Here is a 20,465-nt window from a genome sequence, read left to right on the forward strand (position 1 = left end):
CTATCTACTGGTGAATATTTATGATGATTAATAAATGTGTAATGTATGCTTGGAATATCCTTATAAAATATATAATAAAATATAGTTGTGAACTATAAAATATATATTATATGGAATTACTGATAGATGATCTTGACCATCTGTAGTAACAACTCGGAAAGTATATAAATGTGTTCTCCAGACATTGATGTATTGCATCGACTTCTTCTACACTCTTTATATAGTCTTTAGTCTTTCACTTACAATTCGAGTTATACAAATTAAAAAAAAAAAGATAAATAAATAGATAATTCTGAAAGTTAAAGTAGCAAACAGTAATGGGTTTAAAAATAAAAAATTGACTCAATTTAATAAATATATTTTTTTTATTACTATCATGACAATATTTATTTATTTCATTTATTTATTGTAATTTACTTTAATGTATACTCATTTAGAACATACATATAGCGTAGTTACATTTATTAATTATAGTTAACATTTTAAAAATATAATCTCAAAGGCACATTGTTGGCTTTTTTATCCAAAATAATTTACCAAAAAACATAAATTTTAATTTTAATCTTTTCTTGTAATTTATCATTTTTCCATTAATCAAAATTAATATAAAATTCAAAATTTAATAATGAGTTAATTAATTATAAGTAAAAGCTGTTTTTTTTTTAAATACAATTGAAGCTTTCATAACATTTATATAATAAGTAATAACAATAATAATAAAAATAGCACAATTATGTCAATTTAATGATAAAAAAAAAATTCTACAAATTAATTCGAAGGCGCGAATTTTTAAATCAATCAAAAGAATAACAAAATTAAATTTTTTTCAATAGAATAATAATAATTGCCTCCGATCTGATAGTATTGCACTTAAAAAAAAAAAAGTGCTGACATAAATGAGCTGCATCTCATAACATCTGACACGTGACCGCTGATTAATTTATAAACATATAAATTAATTGACATTTAACCGGTTAGTTATATAAATTAAACGTCAACTTTAAATGGTGATCCAGGAATATGATCGTCACCCCACTTGACAATAACGATGTACTCGCCTCGTTCACGTACAAGATAACTGACGTTGTAGTTATTACGACCAACGTGTTTGACATAAACTTCTTCGCAAGGTCCTTTTGGTCCGTAAACACCAACGTACAAAATATTGCTGCCTATTAAACAAATTAGACACGTGAATATCAATTGCGTAACAATAGTTGAGTTTTAATTAGGGTAAGATACTGACCAGCTTCACCGGCACTGACACTGAATTGATTTTGCTTTCCTAAATAAGCCTTTTTTAATCCCATACCCTTGCTAGTAACTTTGCTGGCGTCAGATTTGAAACGCGGTAATACTGGACCAGTTTGTTTTGATTTTGAAAACTTCTGAACTGTTTCTACGACAATGGAACTCGTTTCCTGAGCTCCTTTTTCAGCTAAATCTTGTCCTGCAGAAAAATTTTTTTATTGAATATTTATTCAATAGTTTATTGTGATGATCCTGAAGTTAGCAGACAACAGTTTTTAGATTTTTTTTATTGAGAATTTAATTTAAAAAAAAAAAAAAAAAACATGCACATGTAGAAAATTTAAAAAACTATAGGTGCATTTTTTTATAATTTATCGTTTTGAAAAAATAAAAAAATTATAAGACGTCGGCTAACTTTAGTATCATATATTGTGTGACAAGGGATGAAACAAAAGGATTTCAGACCAGGGTGAGGCTAACATCACCTGCAGTCTGAAATCGTCTTTCATCCTGAGTTACACACTAGATTTTTCATTATTGCCTGCATTGGAACTTAAAGTTTCAGTGTCAGCAGCTAATCAGAAACAAGTTAATTAAGACCAATGATGTCATCAACTATTAAATTGTCATTTGCAATTTATAATTAAGCAGAAACTATAAATACTATTTATTATTGACACTAATTTTTATAAAACTTAATCACAGTCAGAACTGTCATTTACGTAAATAAAATTAATACTCTGAAATGACTATTAAAAAAATGACAAGTATCAGAGTTTAAATTGCGAAAGCTTTCAGTCAGCGGGCAGAAAAATTATTTTGTTCCCTCGGGACGAAACAAGTTTGTCTCTGCCTGCTGACTAAAGGCATTCAAAATTTACGCATCTGCTGGCATTGGACTGAAATTCGCTTCTTTCGACTGGCTCTCACTTTAAGAGACACTGAAACTTAAGTTTCGATCCTGGTATCCGAAAAAACAAATTTTCACCATACCTGCATCGAAAGTTTAAATTCCTGCCCTATTTAGCGGGAAGAAAGTCATCCTTTTCTCTTATGAGAAAACAAGTGACAAAAATTAGCGCATGCGCCATTCTTCCCAAAAATAGAGGCAAAAATTTAAACTTTCAGGTACAGATCTAGTGAAAAATCGTATACACACCCCGGAGGCAAGTAAAACGTCCCAATATCTGTGTTAGGAATTTCCTACATCCCTCCTTAGGTGTGTAATATACTAATTTAAAAAACTAAAAAAATAATTACCAGTTGCTGTAACTTTGAAAGGTGACCCGGCAATATGATATCCATTGTACTTGATACTAATATAATAATCCCCGGGTACCAAAGGAGTGTACCTGACTTTGTAACCCTCTTCGACTTCAGTGCAGTCCATAGCGACTTTGCTGGGACCATCAACGGTAACAGCAAGCGCGCCGTGGCCAGCATTGCAAGTGTCGACAATAAAATCTGTTTTCTGTCCTGTCTTTATTTCCTTGAGACCGTTACCGTACGCCTGGATAGCGGCTGGATCAGCGTCCACCTTTCCAACCTTCACGCGGAACGGACTTCCATTGATATGTACCCCATTGAATTTAAGATGAATATTATGAATTCCGTTTTCCCGTGGCATAAATCTTACAGAGTACTCTTCAGAATCAATTGCTTGGATAAAACAGTCATCTTCCACTCCGCTCGGTGACACGATCTGCAAATTATTTTTACCAAATAATTATTATTTTATACTCATCATGACTAATAACTAAAAAATTTATTAATATAAAATATTATGCGTATTGAGCTTTTATGTGTCAAGTAAGACTGAAAAAAAAATATATATATACATATATATCGCCCACGCACTGTTCCTCATGATGTGGCATCGTATTTTGCAATGCCGTGTTTATTTTTAGATAACTTTACGCAAGCTTACATTTAAATGTCCTCGATTAGTCATAAAAACACTGGAGGGATATCCGTAGACGAAAAAAAATTCTTTAATAATTATAATTTACAAAATATTTCATTTAATTTACTCATTTTTATTTTTATTATAAAAAAAAAAATTTTCGTTATGAATATTATACATATGTGAGCTCATATATGTATAAATAGCTACTTAAATCGTTTCATAAATTAATTTATAAAATTACAGCCCTCAGGGAACTTCAGCTTTAGGATAAAAAAATATATGAAATAAATGAATAAACAAAATAATTTACCTTGCCGTCAAGTTGTCCTCGTGCGCCATTATTACGCACTAAAAACGTTGCTGGATTATCTGGTTGCACACCATGCTCTGGAAATTGAGCAACTTCTAATTTGTGAGCATCACCAACTGCTGGTGATATATAAACTTTGTGCGGTGAATCGGGTATATGTTGGTCATTGAATTTAATTCCCACTCTGTAGTCACCTGTAATTCAAAATAAACATCAATATATTTAAATTAAAAAAAAAGAAAAATTATTTAAAGTGACTTAAGACAGACCATCATCAGGAGTTTGCAAAAAAATATTTTTACAAGCTGTAAATGTACTCATGACTGAACAATAACAAGAAGGTAAACAATGAGTACGTAAATAAATAAATAAATGTATATGAAGTAGTAAAGTGAATGGCAATTATAAATAGACTTGTGCTACTGACGAACTAGTAAACGAAGAAGATGATGATGATGAAGATAAAGAAGAAGAGATAAATAAATAATAAAAGGACAGTTGAGAAAGACAAGTGCAGCTGTGCAACCGGGAGTTGGTTGTGCACCACTAGGTCTCTCCCTAACGAATTTAAACCTCCGAACGTCTTGAGTTAATGCCGCCTCCACTGCTGTCCTCTTTTAAATCTTACACAGTTAAGAAAAGCTAATTCTTATATATTTCTTGTATATTTATCACCAAATATTTTATTTACACGCACAAAAAATATTAAATTTTAATTTTCATCATCACTTGATTTTAACGCTCTCATATATATATTATAATAGTATACCCATTCTCACAATTTATATTTTTATAAAATTTTCAGCATAAAAACATCCACACGACCCGAATATAAACCACGTGAGCTAGACGTAATAGCAACGGCATCGTGTCTCCGCCGCCAAAATATTATTTTATCGCGAGCATATATAGACGATGGTGTATTTTTAAAATGTTTTTTTAGATGAAAGATAATTTTTAGATGAGTTAAGATAAATTTACCGGGATATCAACGAGGTGAGGACGCGTCTCACGCAAAATGAATCATTGAAATGTTAAAAATAAAACTTAAATAAATAAATAATTTATTTAAATATAAATATGTAATTTACCTGGTTCAGAGACACAGTAACTGACATAACAGCTACCGTCTTTACGATCCTTGAAATCAATGAGAGCTTTACTGGGTCCTTCAACAGAAATAGCTAAAGTCCCAGCTCCAGCTTCACGTGTCCAGATATTAAATTCACAGGGCTCGCCTTGTTCGCCTCTTTCCAGACCTGGACCACCGGCATGGACCCGGTGAGCGCCGCCATCTTTCAGTGGACCAACCGTAAACTGGAATGGTGACCCAGGAATATGCATCTCCTTGTAGCGTACCGACACCGTATGCACACCAAGTTCTTTTGGTACAAACGCAACTGCGTAAAGTCCGTCCTCGACTTCCTTTATCTCCGCGTCTTCAGTAATGCCACCGGGTGAAGTCACCGTGGCCGACAGATCAAAAGAAGTTATTCCAGGCATCTTGAAGGTCAGCTTGCACTGGCTACCGACTTCGGTAATCGGTACGGCCTCACGACGTCTCTGAATTTTTTCGCGCTGCCGGTTGCTGCCTTCTCCAGTAACTTTTACTGTAAACGGCGAGCCCTCGACATGATGGTCAGCGAATTTCAGGTTCATTATATAGTAGCCCGGTTCAGTTGGTTTGTAAGACACATTTAGAGTACCATCAGCATTGTCTTTGCATTGGATTTCAGCTTTGCTGGGTCCCTCCATTGACAGAGACAGTCCTCCGAAACCAGCATTGCGCGTGTCAATGGAAAACGTGTTTTCGACATGAGTTTTACCTTCTTTCAGTGCACTTCCTGATACCTTAACTTTCTTAGCGTCACCAACCTCGCGATCCTTAACGTCTATTTTAAACGGAGAGTTCTGAATATGTTTTCCCATTCGCTTGACGGCGACGACGTGCTCTCCAGCCTCCCGGGGCGTAAATGACACGCAAATGTTACCACTGGGCATTTTTTTCAAAAAACACGGCTCTTCTAAACCACTTGGTGCCGTTATCGATCCATTTAACGAACGTATGTCAGCCTCGGATACTTTTCCCGGCAACTGGACTTCACTTGATGATCCAACAGATATCTGATTCCTCTTACGACCTTCACCTAATTTTGAATATTAAATTAAATTATTCATTTAACAAGAAAGTAATTGCTGAATATTGTGATAAATAATTTATTAAATATTTTACCAGTTATTTTGGCAACATAGGGACTGCCTTTGATTGGCTTGTCTCCAAATTTAACTGAAATTTTGTACTCTCCGGGAGCTGTTGGTAGATAAGACACTGATACGGTGCCGTCTTTATTGTCGTGGCAAGAAATTTCGGCTTTGCTGGGTCCTTCGACGGCTAGGGATAGTCCGCCATCACCCGCGCCCTTTGTAGAAATAGTGAAATTCGCAGGCTCACCGCAGACTCCGTAAATTAAACCTGGCCCGTAAGCTGTCACGTAACCACTCGATAAAGAGTCAACGTGAAATTTAAATGGTGAACCTGTTAACATATATTTATTTGTAAATAAATATCTGGTAATTACGGCCTCTAATGAATTATTCGTACAAAATGGACCTAGGAATAAAATTTTCGAGCTAGAAAACGGGTTTTCTCTCAGTAAATTTGTGGTGGCTCGCGAAATAATTTCGAAAAGTTGATTCGTGGAAATAGAAATCGAAAATTTCAAATGGAAGTAAAAATAAAATGATCCTGGTTAGCAGACAGTTGACAATTTTTGAATTTTTTTTTAACAAATCAATTAAAAAAAAAACTAAAAATATGCACATGTAGAAAATTTGAAAAACTATAAGTGCAATTTTTTGAAATATTTGTTTTTTTATAATTTATTGCTTTGAAAAATATCCAAAAATTAAATGCCCGATAAATTCAGTATAAAAAATATATATGTAAGGTTTCTCTCTTATTTTTCGTAATGTGATGGCACTAAATAAATAAATAAATAAATAAATAAAATTATATATATTTTTTTAATTATCTGTTGAAATTATTTTTAAATAAAAATTTTATTAAAGATAATTATAAAATTTTAAATAAAAAAGAAAAACATGATTTAAATTTTTAAATATAGAAAAACCAGATCGTAAAATTAAGCTCACGATCTCATAATCTCGCTTTTATTGCTTTATAATTCGTACAGTAAGACGGATTATAAAACCAAAATAACGAGGGGTAATTTCATTTTTAGAAAATAAAATTATTTATAATATCATATATCTACTTTTTTTTTTTTTTCTAAAATTACAGTAGTAATTTTTAAAAAAATTAAATATCAAGGGCACGAAGATAAATACGATCATGAAGTTACTAGACAACTAAAAATTTGTAGATTTTTTTTCAACAAATCAATTAAAAAAAAAACTAAAAATATACACATGTAGAAAATTAAAAAAACTAGGGGTGCAATTTTTTAAAATATTTTTTTTTTTTTTAATTTATCATTTTTTAAAATCCAAAAATTAGTAGACGTCGTAACCAGTATGAAATAAGTAAGGAATTTTTAAAAAATCTAAATATATTTTACCTTGAACATGTTCGCCATTAAATTTAACGTAAAGTTCATGGAGACCTTCTTCCCTTGGATCATATTTTATAGAAACAGTTCCGTCATGATTATCTTCGATCACTGGCTTATCAACGTTTCCACTTGGCATTTTTACTTCAGCTAAAAAAAATAATAAATAATAAATATTAATATTAATTAAAGTTAATATATTTATCTTGGGCAAAAAAATATTTCCTTAAATTAAAACTCAGCTGGGTCCTAAAATTAAAGTAAAAAAAAATTCTACACAAGTCCCACCTTTACGCGAATTAATATAATAAAGACTTTGAAATATTAACGGCGCGAAATCAAGACCCGGAGATGGTATTTCTTCTTCTTGACCGTTGGCTGCAGGATTTGTGTTTACATAAAAACTAGGCCTGTCTGGGTAATCAATTTCACTGCAAGTAACTGATTTTAGCCACGCTTTGTAATAAAATGATATATCCTCCCAAGTTGCAACTTCCTCCTCCTCGTCAGCCCAAATCATTTCTGGTATCTCAGTAAATTATTTTTATTTTTATTAATTGTTACCAAAAAAAAAAAATTAATATGAATGCACTTTGAAGCTACACAATTATAAATTCACAATAAAAAAAAGTACCAGGTAAACATTATTATAAATAAATATAAATTTTTTTGATAATTAAATAAAATATAAATTTGAAAAATGAAAATTCCAGTTCTAGTGGTCAGCAAGACATCTCAAGCTGAACTGACAACTCTTAATTCTAAACACGGGTGTTGGAATGAGTGAGTTTCTAGTTGGTATCAACTTTAAATATGCTACTGGGTCCCGGGATAGAGGCCGAATTATCTTCCAGAGGACCAGGCTAAAGTTAATATATAACATTCGGGGTCGTATGCTACAAATGTAATGCTATCAAAGAAGTTGTCTCTTCTCGGCCAAACTAATTCGTCTCCCACGCAAGCGCTCGGGCGATGACGCCAAAAGGGATCGGCAGAGAAGGAGTGATACTATTATGGAATGATACACAAAAATATTATAAATTTTAAGTTCTATATTTAATTATTTTCTTCACGACTTATAAATATATATATATGTTTTTTTTTTTTTTTTTTTAATATCTTTTAGCTGCTAATCCTCTGAGTTTATTTATCGCTGGAAATTTTTTGGAAATTTTATTTAATTATTATTAAGCCTGAGCTCTTGAGAATTTTTAATCGACAAGATGGCAGTGGTCCAATTTTTTTTTTTTTTTTAATTTTTCTTTTTTATTTATTTATTTTTTTTTCATTGATAGTCAAGATAGCAAACCTCTCTTATATAATTAATTTTCTTTAGTAAATAATTTTGAATTAAGAAAATTTTTTTTACTAATGAAATTTAAATCATAACTTTTTTTTTGTCAATAATTGAAAAAATGGATTTTTAGAAATTAGGAAAATTCTGTGAAAATTTTATAAATTTAAAAAGAAATAAAATTTAGTTACGTGTAAATCAAAATCAACAAATTTTTTTTATTGCAATAGATAATTCTGGGCATCAAAATTAAAAAAAAAAAAACCGACATGTTTTACTAGAGAAAAATTGAAAAAAAAAAAAGTGCATTTCAAGTTTTTTTATCTGATACTCAGAGATCCATGTCATTCATCAAACTAATTATTTTTTAAAGACTTAATTTCTAAAAAATTCATTCTATTTTGAAACATCATTTAATAAATATGAAAAAGAAACCAAAAGACTTTTTAAAAATATTTATCTACTGCATTTATTTATCTAACTTAAGTATTTACTCATTCATAAAATTTAAACAAAAAATACTGCAAAAAATCGGGAGTGAATTCGGAGTGATCTTGATTATATTTAAATCCAAATTCACTCGGAGTTCCGAGGTGAAAAAAAAATCACTCCGCGTACGGAGTAAATTTGGAGTTTGTCTTTTCAGCGGAGAGATTTTGGAAACTGGATTTTAATTCAATCCACATTTACTCCGATTCGGGGTTTTAATACAAAAATAAACTCCCCTTTGGAGTAAATTTTACTCCGAGGGGTTCAATAAATAAACTGTCCCCCGCTCCGCATTAACTCCAGATTTAAACTGTAAAAAATCTGGAGTGAATTTGGAATGATTGCCGTTTTTATTAAAACACCAATTCACTCCCTCACTCGGAGTCCCAGAGTTTTAGAAAAAATCGCTCCGCATACGAAGTAAATATGGAGTCTTTTCAGCGGAGTAATTGCAAAGTGATCTGGATTTTATTTAAATCCGCATTTACTCCGATTCGGAGTTTGATACTAAAATAAATTTTTTTGGAAATGAATTCGACTTCGAAGTGGAGTTTAATTATTAAAATAAACTCCCCGGAGTAAATTTCACTCCGAGGGGATTAAATAAATAAACAGTCATCTCTGCTCCGCATTTACTCCAGTTTTGATCCGCACTCACTCTGCAAATTTTTTACAGCATAATTAATATCTTTATTTTATGTAAACAAATTAAAATTGATGTGTAAATTTTCCCATTCACTTAATAATGACTGAGGCGCGTAAACATTATTTGGTACTTAAATTCTAAAATAAATCATTTAAACACCTCATTGAACATTTATTTGCCAGGAATGTGCTAAGTTAAGCTATACTTTGTTGCAGGTTTAAATTTATCTTATTATGTATTTACTTACTATGTAATGGATCACTAAAAGTTACTGAAATATGTTTTCAATTCCTCTTAATAGATCTAAACACTAAAATAAGAAAAACTATAATTTAAATCTCAAATTTTTAAAAATATAAATTTATTTTTTTTTTTCAAAATATTACTCTAATGTAAACTCAAAAAAATATAAACATTTTACGTTTATTTTTCAAAATTTCAGCAAAATAAACCAATTAATTTTGCAATTTATTTCTTCCGTAAAAAAAGTTTTACAAAAATTCTAACAAAAATAAATTTTACTAAACTCATCTCTTTTTTTTTTTTTTTTTTGTTTTATTTTTTTTTCTATGTATATCATCAAAATACATAGACAGCAGACAGGAAATCACGGCAGCTCTGCTCTGGCGTTGGATCACGGGCCAAAGGAAATATAAAAGCACGACTGGCGCAAACTCTTCATCAAGATCTAATTAACGATGCGTAACGTTAATCGCAATCGTATGGACAAGTTGTGACTCATTTGTCACTTGTAAAGTGTTAAAACCAAAAGACTAACGTACGAGGATTAATGAAAATTCATGTCAATCATTAATTACAATCAATTTGAATAATCACTCCATTCATTGAGTTCTTAAAAAATATAAAACTGTTTTTTTTTTCTGTTTGATAATTTATTTAAGTCAAATTCATTTATTTGATTTGTCGCTCTTTCCCTTGAGGATTAAAAAATAAATCCAATTGATGAAATGTGCACGCGGTGGCACTTAATCATCAACCAATATTAATAACACGAATAGCAAAACCTTACGACATCTTTAAATATTTATCTCTCTTTCTTCCCTCGTTCGTCGTATTTTACTTTATCCTATTCATATTTTTGGCATAGTAATACTTGGGTATTATGTAGAAAAGTATTAATCAAGGTCTTTACTTCTACCTAACTTTATAATAAATAATAATAATAATAATTTACTACTGCACTTTAATATTAAATTATTAAGATTCAAATTCAAAGTACGGTAGACTTGTAACATCCGTCAAAGAAACTAATAAATTTGTAAACGCATCAATAAATAAAAATATATAGTTACGGATTTTATTTAACTGCAAATTCACTCCGTCGAAGTCTTGGAGGTTTTTAAAAAATCACTCCGCATACGGAGTAAATTCGGAGACTGTTTTTTCAGCGGAGTGATTTCGAAGTGGTCTGAATTTTATTTAAATCCGCATTCACTCCAATTTGGAGTTTTAATATTAAAATAAACTCCCCGAAGTAAATTTCACTCCGAGGGGATTTAATAAATAAACAGTCATCCGTTCCGCATTTACTCCGGATTTAATCCGCAAATTTTTTTGCAGTACTGTTAATACTAAGGAGCTTTGGTTAATTGATAAACTGCTTAATAGTTTACGTTCAGTAATTAATAGCTCTCATGTACTGTAAAAAATTTTTGGAGTGAATGCGGATTAAATCTGGAGTAAATACGAAGAGCATGACTGTTTATTTATTTAATTCCCTTGGAGTGAAATTTACTCCGGGGAATTTATTTTAATGTTAAAACTCTGAATCGGAGTGAATGCGGATTTAAATAAAATTCAGTTCACTCCAAAATCTCTCCGCAGAAAAAATAAGCTCCGAATTTACTCCGTATGCGGAATAATTTTTTCTAAAACTCCGGAGCTCTTAGTAATCAGTTCGAATTCACTGTAGATTTTTTACAGCGGATCAAGTATTTTATTAATGCTGAGCTTTACTTGGAATAGGAGAGACTGAGTACCAAAGACCGGGAAAAATTATAAAAAATGTAAATAATTGAATGAAGTACTTACATGTCACGGTACCGTCACCTGATGGCAAAGGGATACTGTTGAGACGGATTGAGTTAAATGACTTAACACTTTCGTGTTGCTGATTTGCTGTACTACGTCGTGTAAATCTTGAGCTTTCTTGAACACTTGAGCTGTGCTTTTCTATTACGCGTTCGTTGTGTGACCTTCTTCCTGTTGTTTTGTGGGTACTTTGTTCACGATATTCTTCTGATGCCTAAAAAAAATTTTTTTTAATATCTTATTAATTAATATTTTAAAAAAGTTTTAATAATTAATAATTTTAAAAAAAATTATATTAATTTCAGTTTTAGAAAATTTTATTAATTAACACTCGTAACTATTTTTATTAATCAAAATTTAACAAAAAATTTTTAATTACTACTTCAAAAAAATTTTAATAATTAATAGTATAAAAACAAAATTCTATTAGATAAGTTTTTACAAAATTTAATTAATTAACATTTTAATAAAATTTAATTAATGAATATTTTAAAAAAATATCAAATAAAAATAACTGATAAATTTTTTAACAAAATGTAAATAAATAAGTAATTAAAAATATTTTATTATAAATTTTGATATTGTGAAATAAAAAATTTTCTCTAATTGATTTCATAATTCAATCCTGGCTAATATGAAACCGTTACATAAGACGCGAAAACCTTGAATTGAATCTTGTCACGAGGTTGTTACGTTCATAAACAAGGTATGTACAGTACACATAAATAATCTAAATAATTCGTAAACGTAATAGCTAAATATTTAGACATTTGATAAATCTTTACTGTCACTTAAAATTATAAAATTAATTTTTTCTAGTTTGTCAATAAAACGGTAGCTTGTACAATCTTAGAACGAGCTTTGATACTCAAGGTGTCAAGAGATGGTATAAACAACAATTTGCTAACACAATAATAGATCTAACCCCCACTCTTGTATTTATTAAGGAATGTGATAGAAATAAATTTGAATTTTGCTGACGTTTAATCTAGATCGCTAACAAGTGTAATATAACACAAATTTAGTATTGTTTCCATATGTTGTCTATTACTCTGTATGTTAAGTCGTTTTCTTCATCGCATTTTAACCCCGGAAATGAGTGAAATAAAAATTTAATTAACAAAATCTAGTTGAATTATAAATAGCAAATCTACAATAAAATAAATTTTTAAAATCTCACGGAAAGCAACAGGCGTTTTGTTGCTTCTATTAGTTATTTTGGAGTCGCGGTGAATCCACGCGGATCTACTAGATTTGCAGCTGTCGCCGTGTCTCTCCTAGTCAAATTAACTTTATTTATTTATTATTTTTTTTTTTTTTTCAAATCTTTACACTGCTATCAAATATTTTAACAACTACCCAGTAGCATTTTTTTTTATTTTCAAATTTTAAAATCACTATAAAGTACTCATGTGTTGAAAACGTACAATAAAAATCGTCTGTATATATTTTTTAAAATTTTAAAATAATATCTAGTCGTCTAAAAATGTATAATTTAATCCAGAGCATCAATTCACCAGTCATCAAGTCCACCCACAATCTCTCTTTTCTACGTATATAAATTCAAAAAAGCCCGTTAGTTAAGATGAAAATAGTTCATGGATGTCCATACGAATAAACTTTAATTCAACATCTCTTGTAATTTTATTTATGGATTTATACTGACATTTAATTTCCTAAAAAAAAAATATTCTGCCGAACTTCTGTACACAAAAAAAAATAAAATAGTAAAATTACAAATAAAATTTGACAAATTTACACAATTTAATCATAAAATATATAAAAGTACCTTTTTATTTAAAATAAATGAATCAGCGTTAAGGAATCAAAGTACCCGTTAATTAAATGACATCTATAGTACAGATTACATGTACAAAATGTAGATTTTTATTTACAGTAATTGTACTATAGCAGTATATAGTTATCACTGATATTTATCCCTATCGATATAAATATATAAATATTATATACAGATGAAGAAGACGTCGATGCTATTCCGACGACACTACGACGTGAACTGTTAGACTGGAAACTCCGCGACAATATCCCGGACGTGTTAGTCTCTATAGTTAGATACAAAATTACGCCCCCACTCACCCCCACATAAATGTTATAAGCAATTCGGGAAATGGGAGAGACAGTTTGAAACAGTTGTCATCCCAAGATCACGAGGATTTACAAACCAACGAGAGACTATCGTGAAAAAAATTTAAATCTTCTGTCAACTCTCTTTACTCTCCGTCAACTTTATTTATTTCGAAGCTGCCACTGCAGTTAAGTCACGCTTTGTTTACCATACGTTATTTTCATTAATCTTATATAAATAAATCCTTTGTACAAATGTAACTGTCTAAATTCCGGCCAAAACTGATGCACTTTCATAAAGTTATACGAGCTGCAATTGTCTACTCTAGTTATATTATTTTGTTACAGTTGTTGAAAAATTTTATGCACATTAGAAATTCAAAATCCATGGTGTGGATTATTGATTTAATTTATTATTTTGTTATTTAATAAATAATTAATAATTATGAGGTGATTATTGCATACGTACTGTAAATGTATAGAAACCATTTGGCACTGGTTGACCACCAAATTTGATATTAAGTGTATATTCCCCTGCATCAGCAACAGTATAATAAATATTTACTGTTCCATCTCCATTATCCTCAATATCAATGTCCACAACTTCACTGTAATTAAATAAAATATAACCATAAATAAATAAATAAAGAATATTAATTTTTGATAATTTGTTTTTCAATATAAATGTCATTTTTTTTTTTTTTTAATTAACGATAGTATTGAAGTAAAAGTTGTAATTGTTGACAGGGTACGATTATTGAATATTTTATTTTATTATTTAATAAAATTTTATCAATATATTTATTTTTTAAAATTATATATATTTTTATATCATACCAATGGTAGGAAAATCGAGACCTGATTTTCAAACGAGGCAGGGGAATAAGTAGATCTGATTAAAAAGCTTGGTAGACTTGGCTAGGGTGAAGATGGGACATCTGGCCAGGGTCAAACATATTGAAGATTTATGTACCTGAAGATCGAAAAGTTTTCGCGGAAGGAAAATAAAAAAAACGGAAAAGGAAAAACGTTTACTGGATCTAGATTTTTAAAATGTTTCGCATAAGTGCCAGTACGTCAGCCGAAAATTGCAGGCTATATTAAGCAGCCAAATTACATAAATTTTTTTAATTTCCGTTGCGCAAAATGTTCTGATTTTCAGATACATGAAGATTGACAATTACGTGGTCTAATCAAGAGTTAAATTGGAAATAAATATGAAAACTGTTATCATGGGTACTATTATAGGGAGTTATTATCGGGAGTTATTCCCAAAAGATGAAAATTGATAGACATCCTTTCGATTTCCCCTCATCCTCCCTGCTCGGACGGTGTAATTCCAAAATAAAATTTTTATCACGAATTTTTATGGTTTCTTCTACTAGAGGACATTATAATGCACAAAAAAACGTTAATATTGTGATGGGTTATTTCCAACAAAAGCAAAGTTATCGCCCACTATTCATAAAAAGTTATAGATAGTGTCATCTGCCCGCATCTGCCCGTATCTGCCCGACGTCAATTACTTAAAAAATAAATTTTTCCAAGGACTTTTTATGGTTTCTCCTACTAGAGGACATCATAATGAACAAAAAACATCCATATTGTGATGGGTTATTTCCAATAGGAGCAAAGTTACGAGCTCCCGTAAAAATTAAAAAATTTAATTTATCAACTAAAAAAAATTTATCAAATTTCAGGAGCGCTAAAAAAAAATTTAATTTATTATTGCCATTAAATCTAATAAATAAATAATAAAATCTACTGTACTTTTCGCAGTATAAATAATTGGAACATATCTTATATATTCGTAATATTAACAATAAATAATTAAAAGTATAGTGTCACGTTGACATTATAATGTATGTAAATAATCAACAGCGACAATAAGGTAAAATTTTCGGCCAATTGCCAAAAGATCTAAAGTAACAGGGCATAAACGAGTCGGGTAGAGATTAACAAATAGAAGAGAAAACATCATGTTCAATTTACATAGGATGAGAATTAAATTCTGAAGGAAATAGCCAACTAAGTATCATGCAAGTTAATACCGCTCAAGTGAAACGTGTTCGCTTATAATCAGACATGCATTGTCATAGTATATATATATATATATATATATATATATATATATATATATATATATATATATATATATATATATTTACATACACATATGTATGAATATACAATTAGCCTACTGTACTGTACTATAACTACAGACACTTTGGGTGTTAGATTCTATGAGAGCCAAAAGTAAATGTACGTCTGTCAACTCCAATAGAATACGTCTGTCAACGTCGGTTCTTAAGCACTCACTGTCATTATAATACATGTTACAATAAAATTATCATTTACATATCTCTACTTTGTCTTCACAGCTATCAGTTTATTTTATATTCTTTTATTTTTATTTATTTTTTTTTTTACACTACACTGTAAGAAATCGGGAGTAAATTCGAAGTGATTATGGATTTTATTTACATGCAAATTTACTCCGTCAGAGTCTCGGAGTTTTTCAAAAAATCACTCCGCATATGGAGTAAATTCGGAGTGTCTTTTCATCGGAGTCTTTTGGATTTTATTTAAATCCACATTCACTCTGATTCGGAGTTTTAATACTAAAATCCGCGTTCATTCCGAAAATTTTTTACAATATACTATTTAACGTTAATTGATAATTACTGTACTGAGAAAAAAAAACTTTTAGAATAATTTTCATATTGTTACCACAAGAAATTATGATATTAAAAATTATGTCTGATATATTTTTGACGTAAAAATTTTAAGATTTCATTAGTAATCATTTTCTTAATCGAAGAAGTATGAGTTCAGTTCAAAACATGCCGATTTTTTTATCGAAATTGTGTAAATAAATTTCTATTTTCGTGTCGAGAAAATTGTTCTTCGAATTCGATATAAAATTAATAAACCCAATGAATTTTATATTTTTTATTTAAAAATTAATTTGTCATGTTGCTTGTAATTAATGACATGTGTCATGTAATTATTAATATTTAGGTGAATATATATATTCTCCAATAAGAAAATGAACGTGTGAGTTCATTTGTGGATGCAGGAAGTTATTAAGCGGAAACGAGAGAAAGATAAATGAGCTTCGAATAACAGAAATAAACTCGAAGGAGTTCTAGAAAATTTTGAATATTTTTCTCTCCATTCCAATTAATTATAATTTACACATTTAATGTATGTTAATATTTTTTAGTGTCCATGTTAATAAATCTGTTCTAAAATAGAAACCAAAGTGTATAAATTATAATAAATTTATTATTGAGAATAAAATATGTAACATACCTTCCGGAAGTTGAACGTATGCGACATGTAACAGCACCACGGCCAGCATTTTCGGTGTCCACACTGATACAGTATTCTTCGCCTTGTGCCAAAGTTTGTTGAATGCCCTCTTTTATTTTACACTTATCAGCCTTACCAGTTGACACACTTTGAACATTAACCGGACTTCCGGGTACTTCTTTGCCGCCATATTTAACATTTACTTTATAACGACCGCAGTCATCTGGCAAATAAGTTGCTTTGTATTTACCATCACCGATATTTTGAATACTAACTTTACGCGGTACTTGATCTGGTCCAAGTACTTGAACTTCAAGATCGCCGTATCCGGCTTTTGAAGTGTCAACGACAAAGTCAACAGGAAAAGAGGCTGTACATGCTGATGCGACTCCCGGACCTGACAGCACAACTTTGTTGGGTTCAACAGTTGGATTAACTTTGAATGAAAACGGACTTTTAGGAATATCTTGATCGCCATAAAGAACTCCGACTTGTATATTACTGCCAGCAGCAGGTGGCTGATAAGTTACTTCATAAACACCATCACCGCGATGCTTAATGTCTGGTTTCTGCATCTGACCTTTGTCTGTCTTCAGTTTGATATCCAGCTGTGCAGGGTCACATTTACTGGTATCCACAACAAATTGCGCTGGAATGCCTTCGCGAATCATCTCAGGTTCTAATCCAGGACCGTAAGCAGTCACGTCTTTTGCATCAATACCGTTTTCTACTTGGACTTTGAACGGCGATCCAGGTATATGTACCTCCCCAAATTTTATAGCTACATCATATTCGCCGGGTTCCGTTGGCACATACTCGACACTACAAGACCCGTCGTAATTATCTGTGCAAGTCATGATTGCTTCACTTGGTCCTTCGATAGCTAAGCCTAGACCTCCGTTTCCTGCATCTACAATGCAATTATTAAAGTTAATTATTTTATTTTCATGATACCAGGACCGAAACTTAAGTTTCAGTCTCTTAAAGTGACAGCCAGTCGAAAGAAGCGAATTTCAGTCCAATGCCGTGAATTAATATTAGCAGATGCGTAAATTGTGAATGCCTTTAATCAGCAGGCAGAAACAAACTTGTTTCGTCCCGAGGGAACAAAATAATTCTTCTGCCCGCTGACTGAAGGCTTTCGCAATTTAAACTCTGATACTTGTCATTTTTTTAATAGTCATTTCAGAGCATTAATTTTATTTACGTAAATGACAGCTCTGATTGTGATTAAGTTTTATAAAAATTAGTGTCAATAATAAATAGTATTTATAGTTTCTGCTTAATTATAAATTGCAAATGACAATTTAATAGTTGATGACATCATTGGTCTTAAATTAACTTGTTTCTGATTAGCTGCTGACACTGAAACTTTAAGTTCCAATGCAGGCAATAATGAAAAGTCTAGTGTGTAACTCAGGATGAAAGACGATTTCGGACTGCAGGTGATGTCAGTCTCACCCTGGCCTGAAATCCTTTTGTTTCATCCCTTGTCACACAATATACTATTTCATATAATACTTTATTTATTAAACAAATAAATAATTACCGCTTGTTTCGACAGTAAATCGATTTGATTTATTAACAAATCCTTTTTCCAATCCCGGTCCATACGCTTTACATTTACGTGGGTCACAAACTCTTTTAACATTTACTGAGAATGGTGATCCAGGAACAGGAACATTGTCGTAAAGAATGTCAATAGTATGACGTCCCTCTTCAAAAGGTGTATAGCTAACGCGATAAGTACCGTCATTTTGGGGTGTAATTATTTTTTCCATTTTACCCCCAGTTGGATTGGTAATAAGACACGACAATTTATTATCGTCACCAGGCGTTTTGGGTATCGCTCGTGTGTCGATAGTAAATTCCGTTGGTGTATTAACACTCAAACCTGTAATTATAAATAATAAAAAAATTACATATATATTTATTGCAATAAATATAATAATTATAAGTCTAATACTACACTAATTATTTATATAGCAACGCCAAACATTATAAATTTTAATTAACTTATTAATTAATCACTATTATAAAAAAAGTACAAGCTGCACACACGTGATTACTTATTACTTGTAATTAAAAATCAAAGATAAAAAATTCATTTAAAAAATAGGGTAGTGAATGAAGCGGGTAGGAGGGGTCGGGTTTAAAAAATAAAAATATATGTGAGTAAATAAAAAAAAATGTTAAGATAAATAGTCATGCATTTTAATCGAGCAGCAAACAGTCCACGCGGCTCCTAACCATGGGGCTTAATGCCATTTCCGGTGACCTTGATCTTGGAGAGATCCTGCTCTGGTGCGATGATAGCTTGAAATGGTGACCCAGGTATATGGCGATCATTGAATGTGATATTGATGATGTAATCCCCGGGTTCAGTTGGTAAATAGGCGACCGAACAAGTGCCATCGCCATTGTCCCGGCAATTTATCGCAGCTTCGCAAGGCCCCTCCACAGTGACACCAAGGCCGCCTTGTCCGGCACCACGTGTGTCAATGACAAACTCAGCTGGCCTGGAGACTAGACCTCGATGCAGACCCGGTCCAGATGCACGGACCTTGGATGGATCGCTGCCGTGAACGCAATTTAAACGGTAAGGTGATGATGTTATTGCTTCGCCGCCAAAACTTATTCCCAACAGGTATTCACCGAGTTCAGTGGGCGTAAAATTAACCAAGTAGCCGTCGTGTGCAGGAATAATATGGGCCTTGACTCTATTACCCGACGGAGTTGTTATAACAACTTGAAAATCAGCCGCCTTGCCAGCCTCCTGGGTTATCACGCGGAATTGCTGGAGACTGTTGACTGGTGCCGCTATAATTTTCGTTTTTGTTTGCTTTTGCTGTATATTGTTTTCTTTTTTTCTCTATTTTAATTAGCGTTAATTATTGCTAGTCTATTTTATGTTTATTAATTTATTAATTAATTAATTAATTATTATCATCAATTATTCACAAGTGCTAAGTAGCGTAAATTTTTCATTTTGCGCATAAATTATTGACGGGAAGCGTCATTTGGGAAAACTAGCTGTTTGGATTTATTTACAACGGTGGCGCGCAAGCAATTATTTATTAATTATAATTAACAATCAATAATTTATTTTAATCTTTAAGTTAATTTTTTTTTGGCTTGTGCACCTCCGATAATTGTGTACGTCAGTACTATTAAATTTACACGAGAAAATATTTTTATTTTATTGTAGCAATTAAGTTTTTTTTAATGAAAAAATAATCAATTTTGAAAACTTTGAATTTAAAAAATTTTGCCACAAAAAAAAAATATTTCTCGCGTGTTAGTTAAATTAATATAAAAATCAGTATCAATAAAAAAAAAATCTATTGATCTATTGTCAAAAAATCCAAAAAATTATTCAAAAGCTAAAAAAAATTTTGTTTGCTGTTTATTGTAATTTAAAAAAAAATAATTTTTCATAATTTGAATATCTCGCGTAGATTCTTTAAATTTAAAAGATAAATTTTGTCAAGTTAAATGTAAATTATAATATTTTTAGATTAAGCCAAAGGCTACGTAATCGTACCGAG

At 31.0% G+C, this 20,465-nt stretch overlaps 1 protein-coding gene across 3 annotated transcripts in view; it reads right to left on the minus strand.

Moving 5' to 3' along the window:
* Positions 1-482: 482 nt before the first annotated feature.
* Positions 483-20,465, minus strand: part of LOC103574099 (filamin-A) — a 30,763-nt gene continuing 10,780 nt past the window's right edge. Inside the window, exons 8-19 of one of the 3 annotated variants that reach the window (XM_008553457.3) lie at positions 19,168-19,737; positions 18,467-18,811; positions 16,918-17,827; positions 14,072-14,210; positions 11,518-11,731; positions 7,046-7,186; positions 5,701-6,003; positions 4,559-5,614; positions 3,468-3,661; positions 2,512-2,953; positions 1,247-1,450; positions 483-1,172 (exon numbers count right to left, since the gene is read on the minus strand). In XM_008553457.3, coding sequence (XP_008551679.1) covers positions 988-1,172; positions 1,247-1,450; positions 2,512-2,953; positions 3,468-3,661; positions 4,559-5,614; positions 5,701-6,003; positions 7,046-7,186; positions 11,518-11,731; positions 14,072-14,210; positions 16,918-17,827; positions 18,467-18,811; positions 19,168-19,737 — 4,703 coding nt within the window. In that variant the 3' untranslated portion in view covers positions 483-987. Of the gene's footprint in view, positions 1,173-1,246; positions 1,451-2,511; positions 2,954-3,467; positions 3,662-4,558; positions 5,615-5,700; positions 6,004-7,045; positions 7,187-7,324; positions 7,930-11,517; positions 11,732-14,071; positions 14,211-16,917; positions 17,828-18,466; positions 18,812-19,167; positions 19,738-20,465 lie in introns of those variants that run through there. The other 2 variants (XM_008553455.3, XM_008553456.3) reach the window with 2 other exon arrangements.

Source organism: Microplitis demolitor, chromosome 7 (assembly GCF_026212275.2).
Source record: "Microplitis demolitor isolate Queensland-Clemson2020A chromosome 7, iyMicDemo2.1a, whole genome shotgun sequence".
Taxonomy (NCBI): Eukaryota; Metazoa; Arthropoda; class Insecta; order Hymenoptera; family Braconidae; genus Microplitis; species Microplitis demolitor.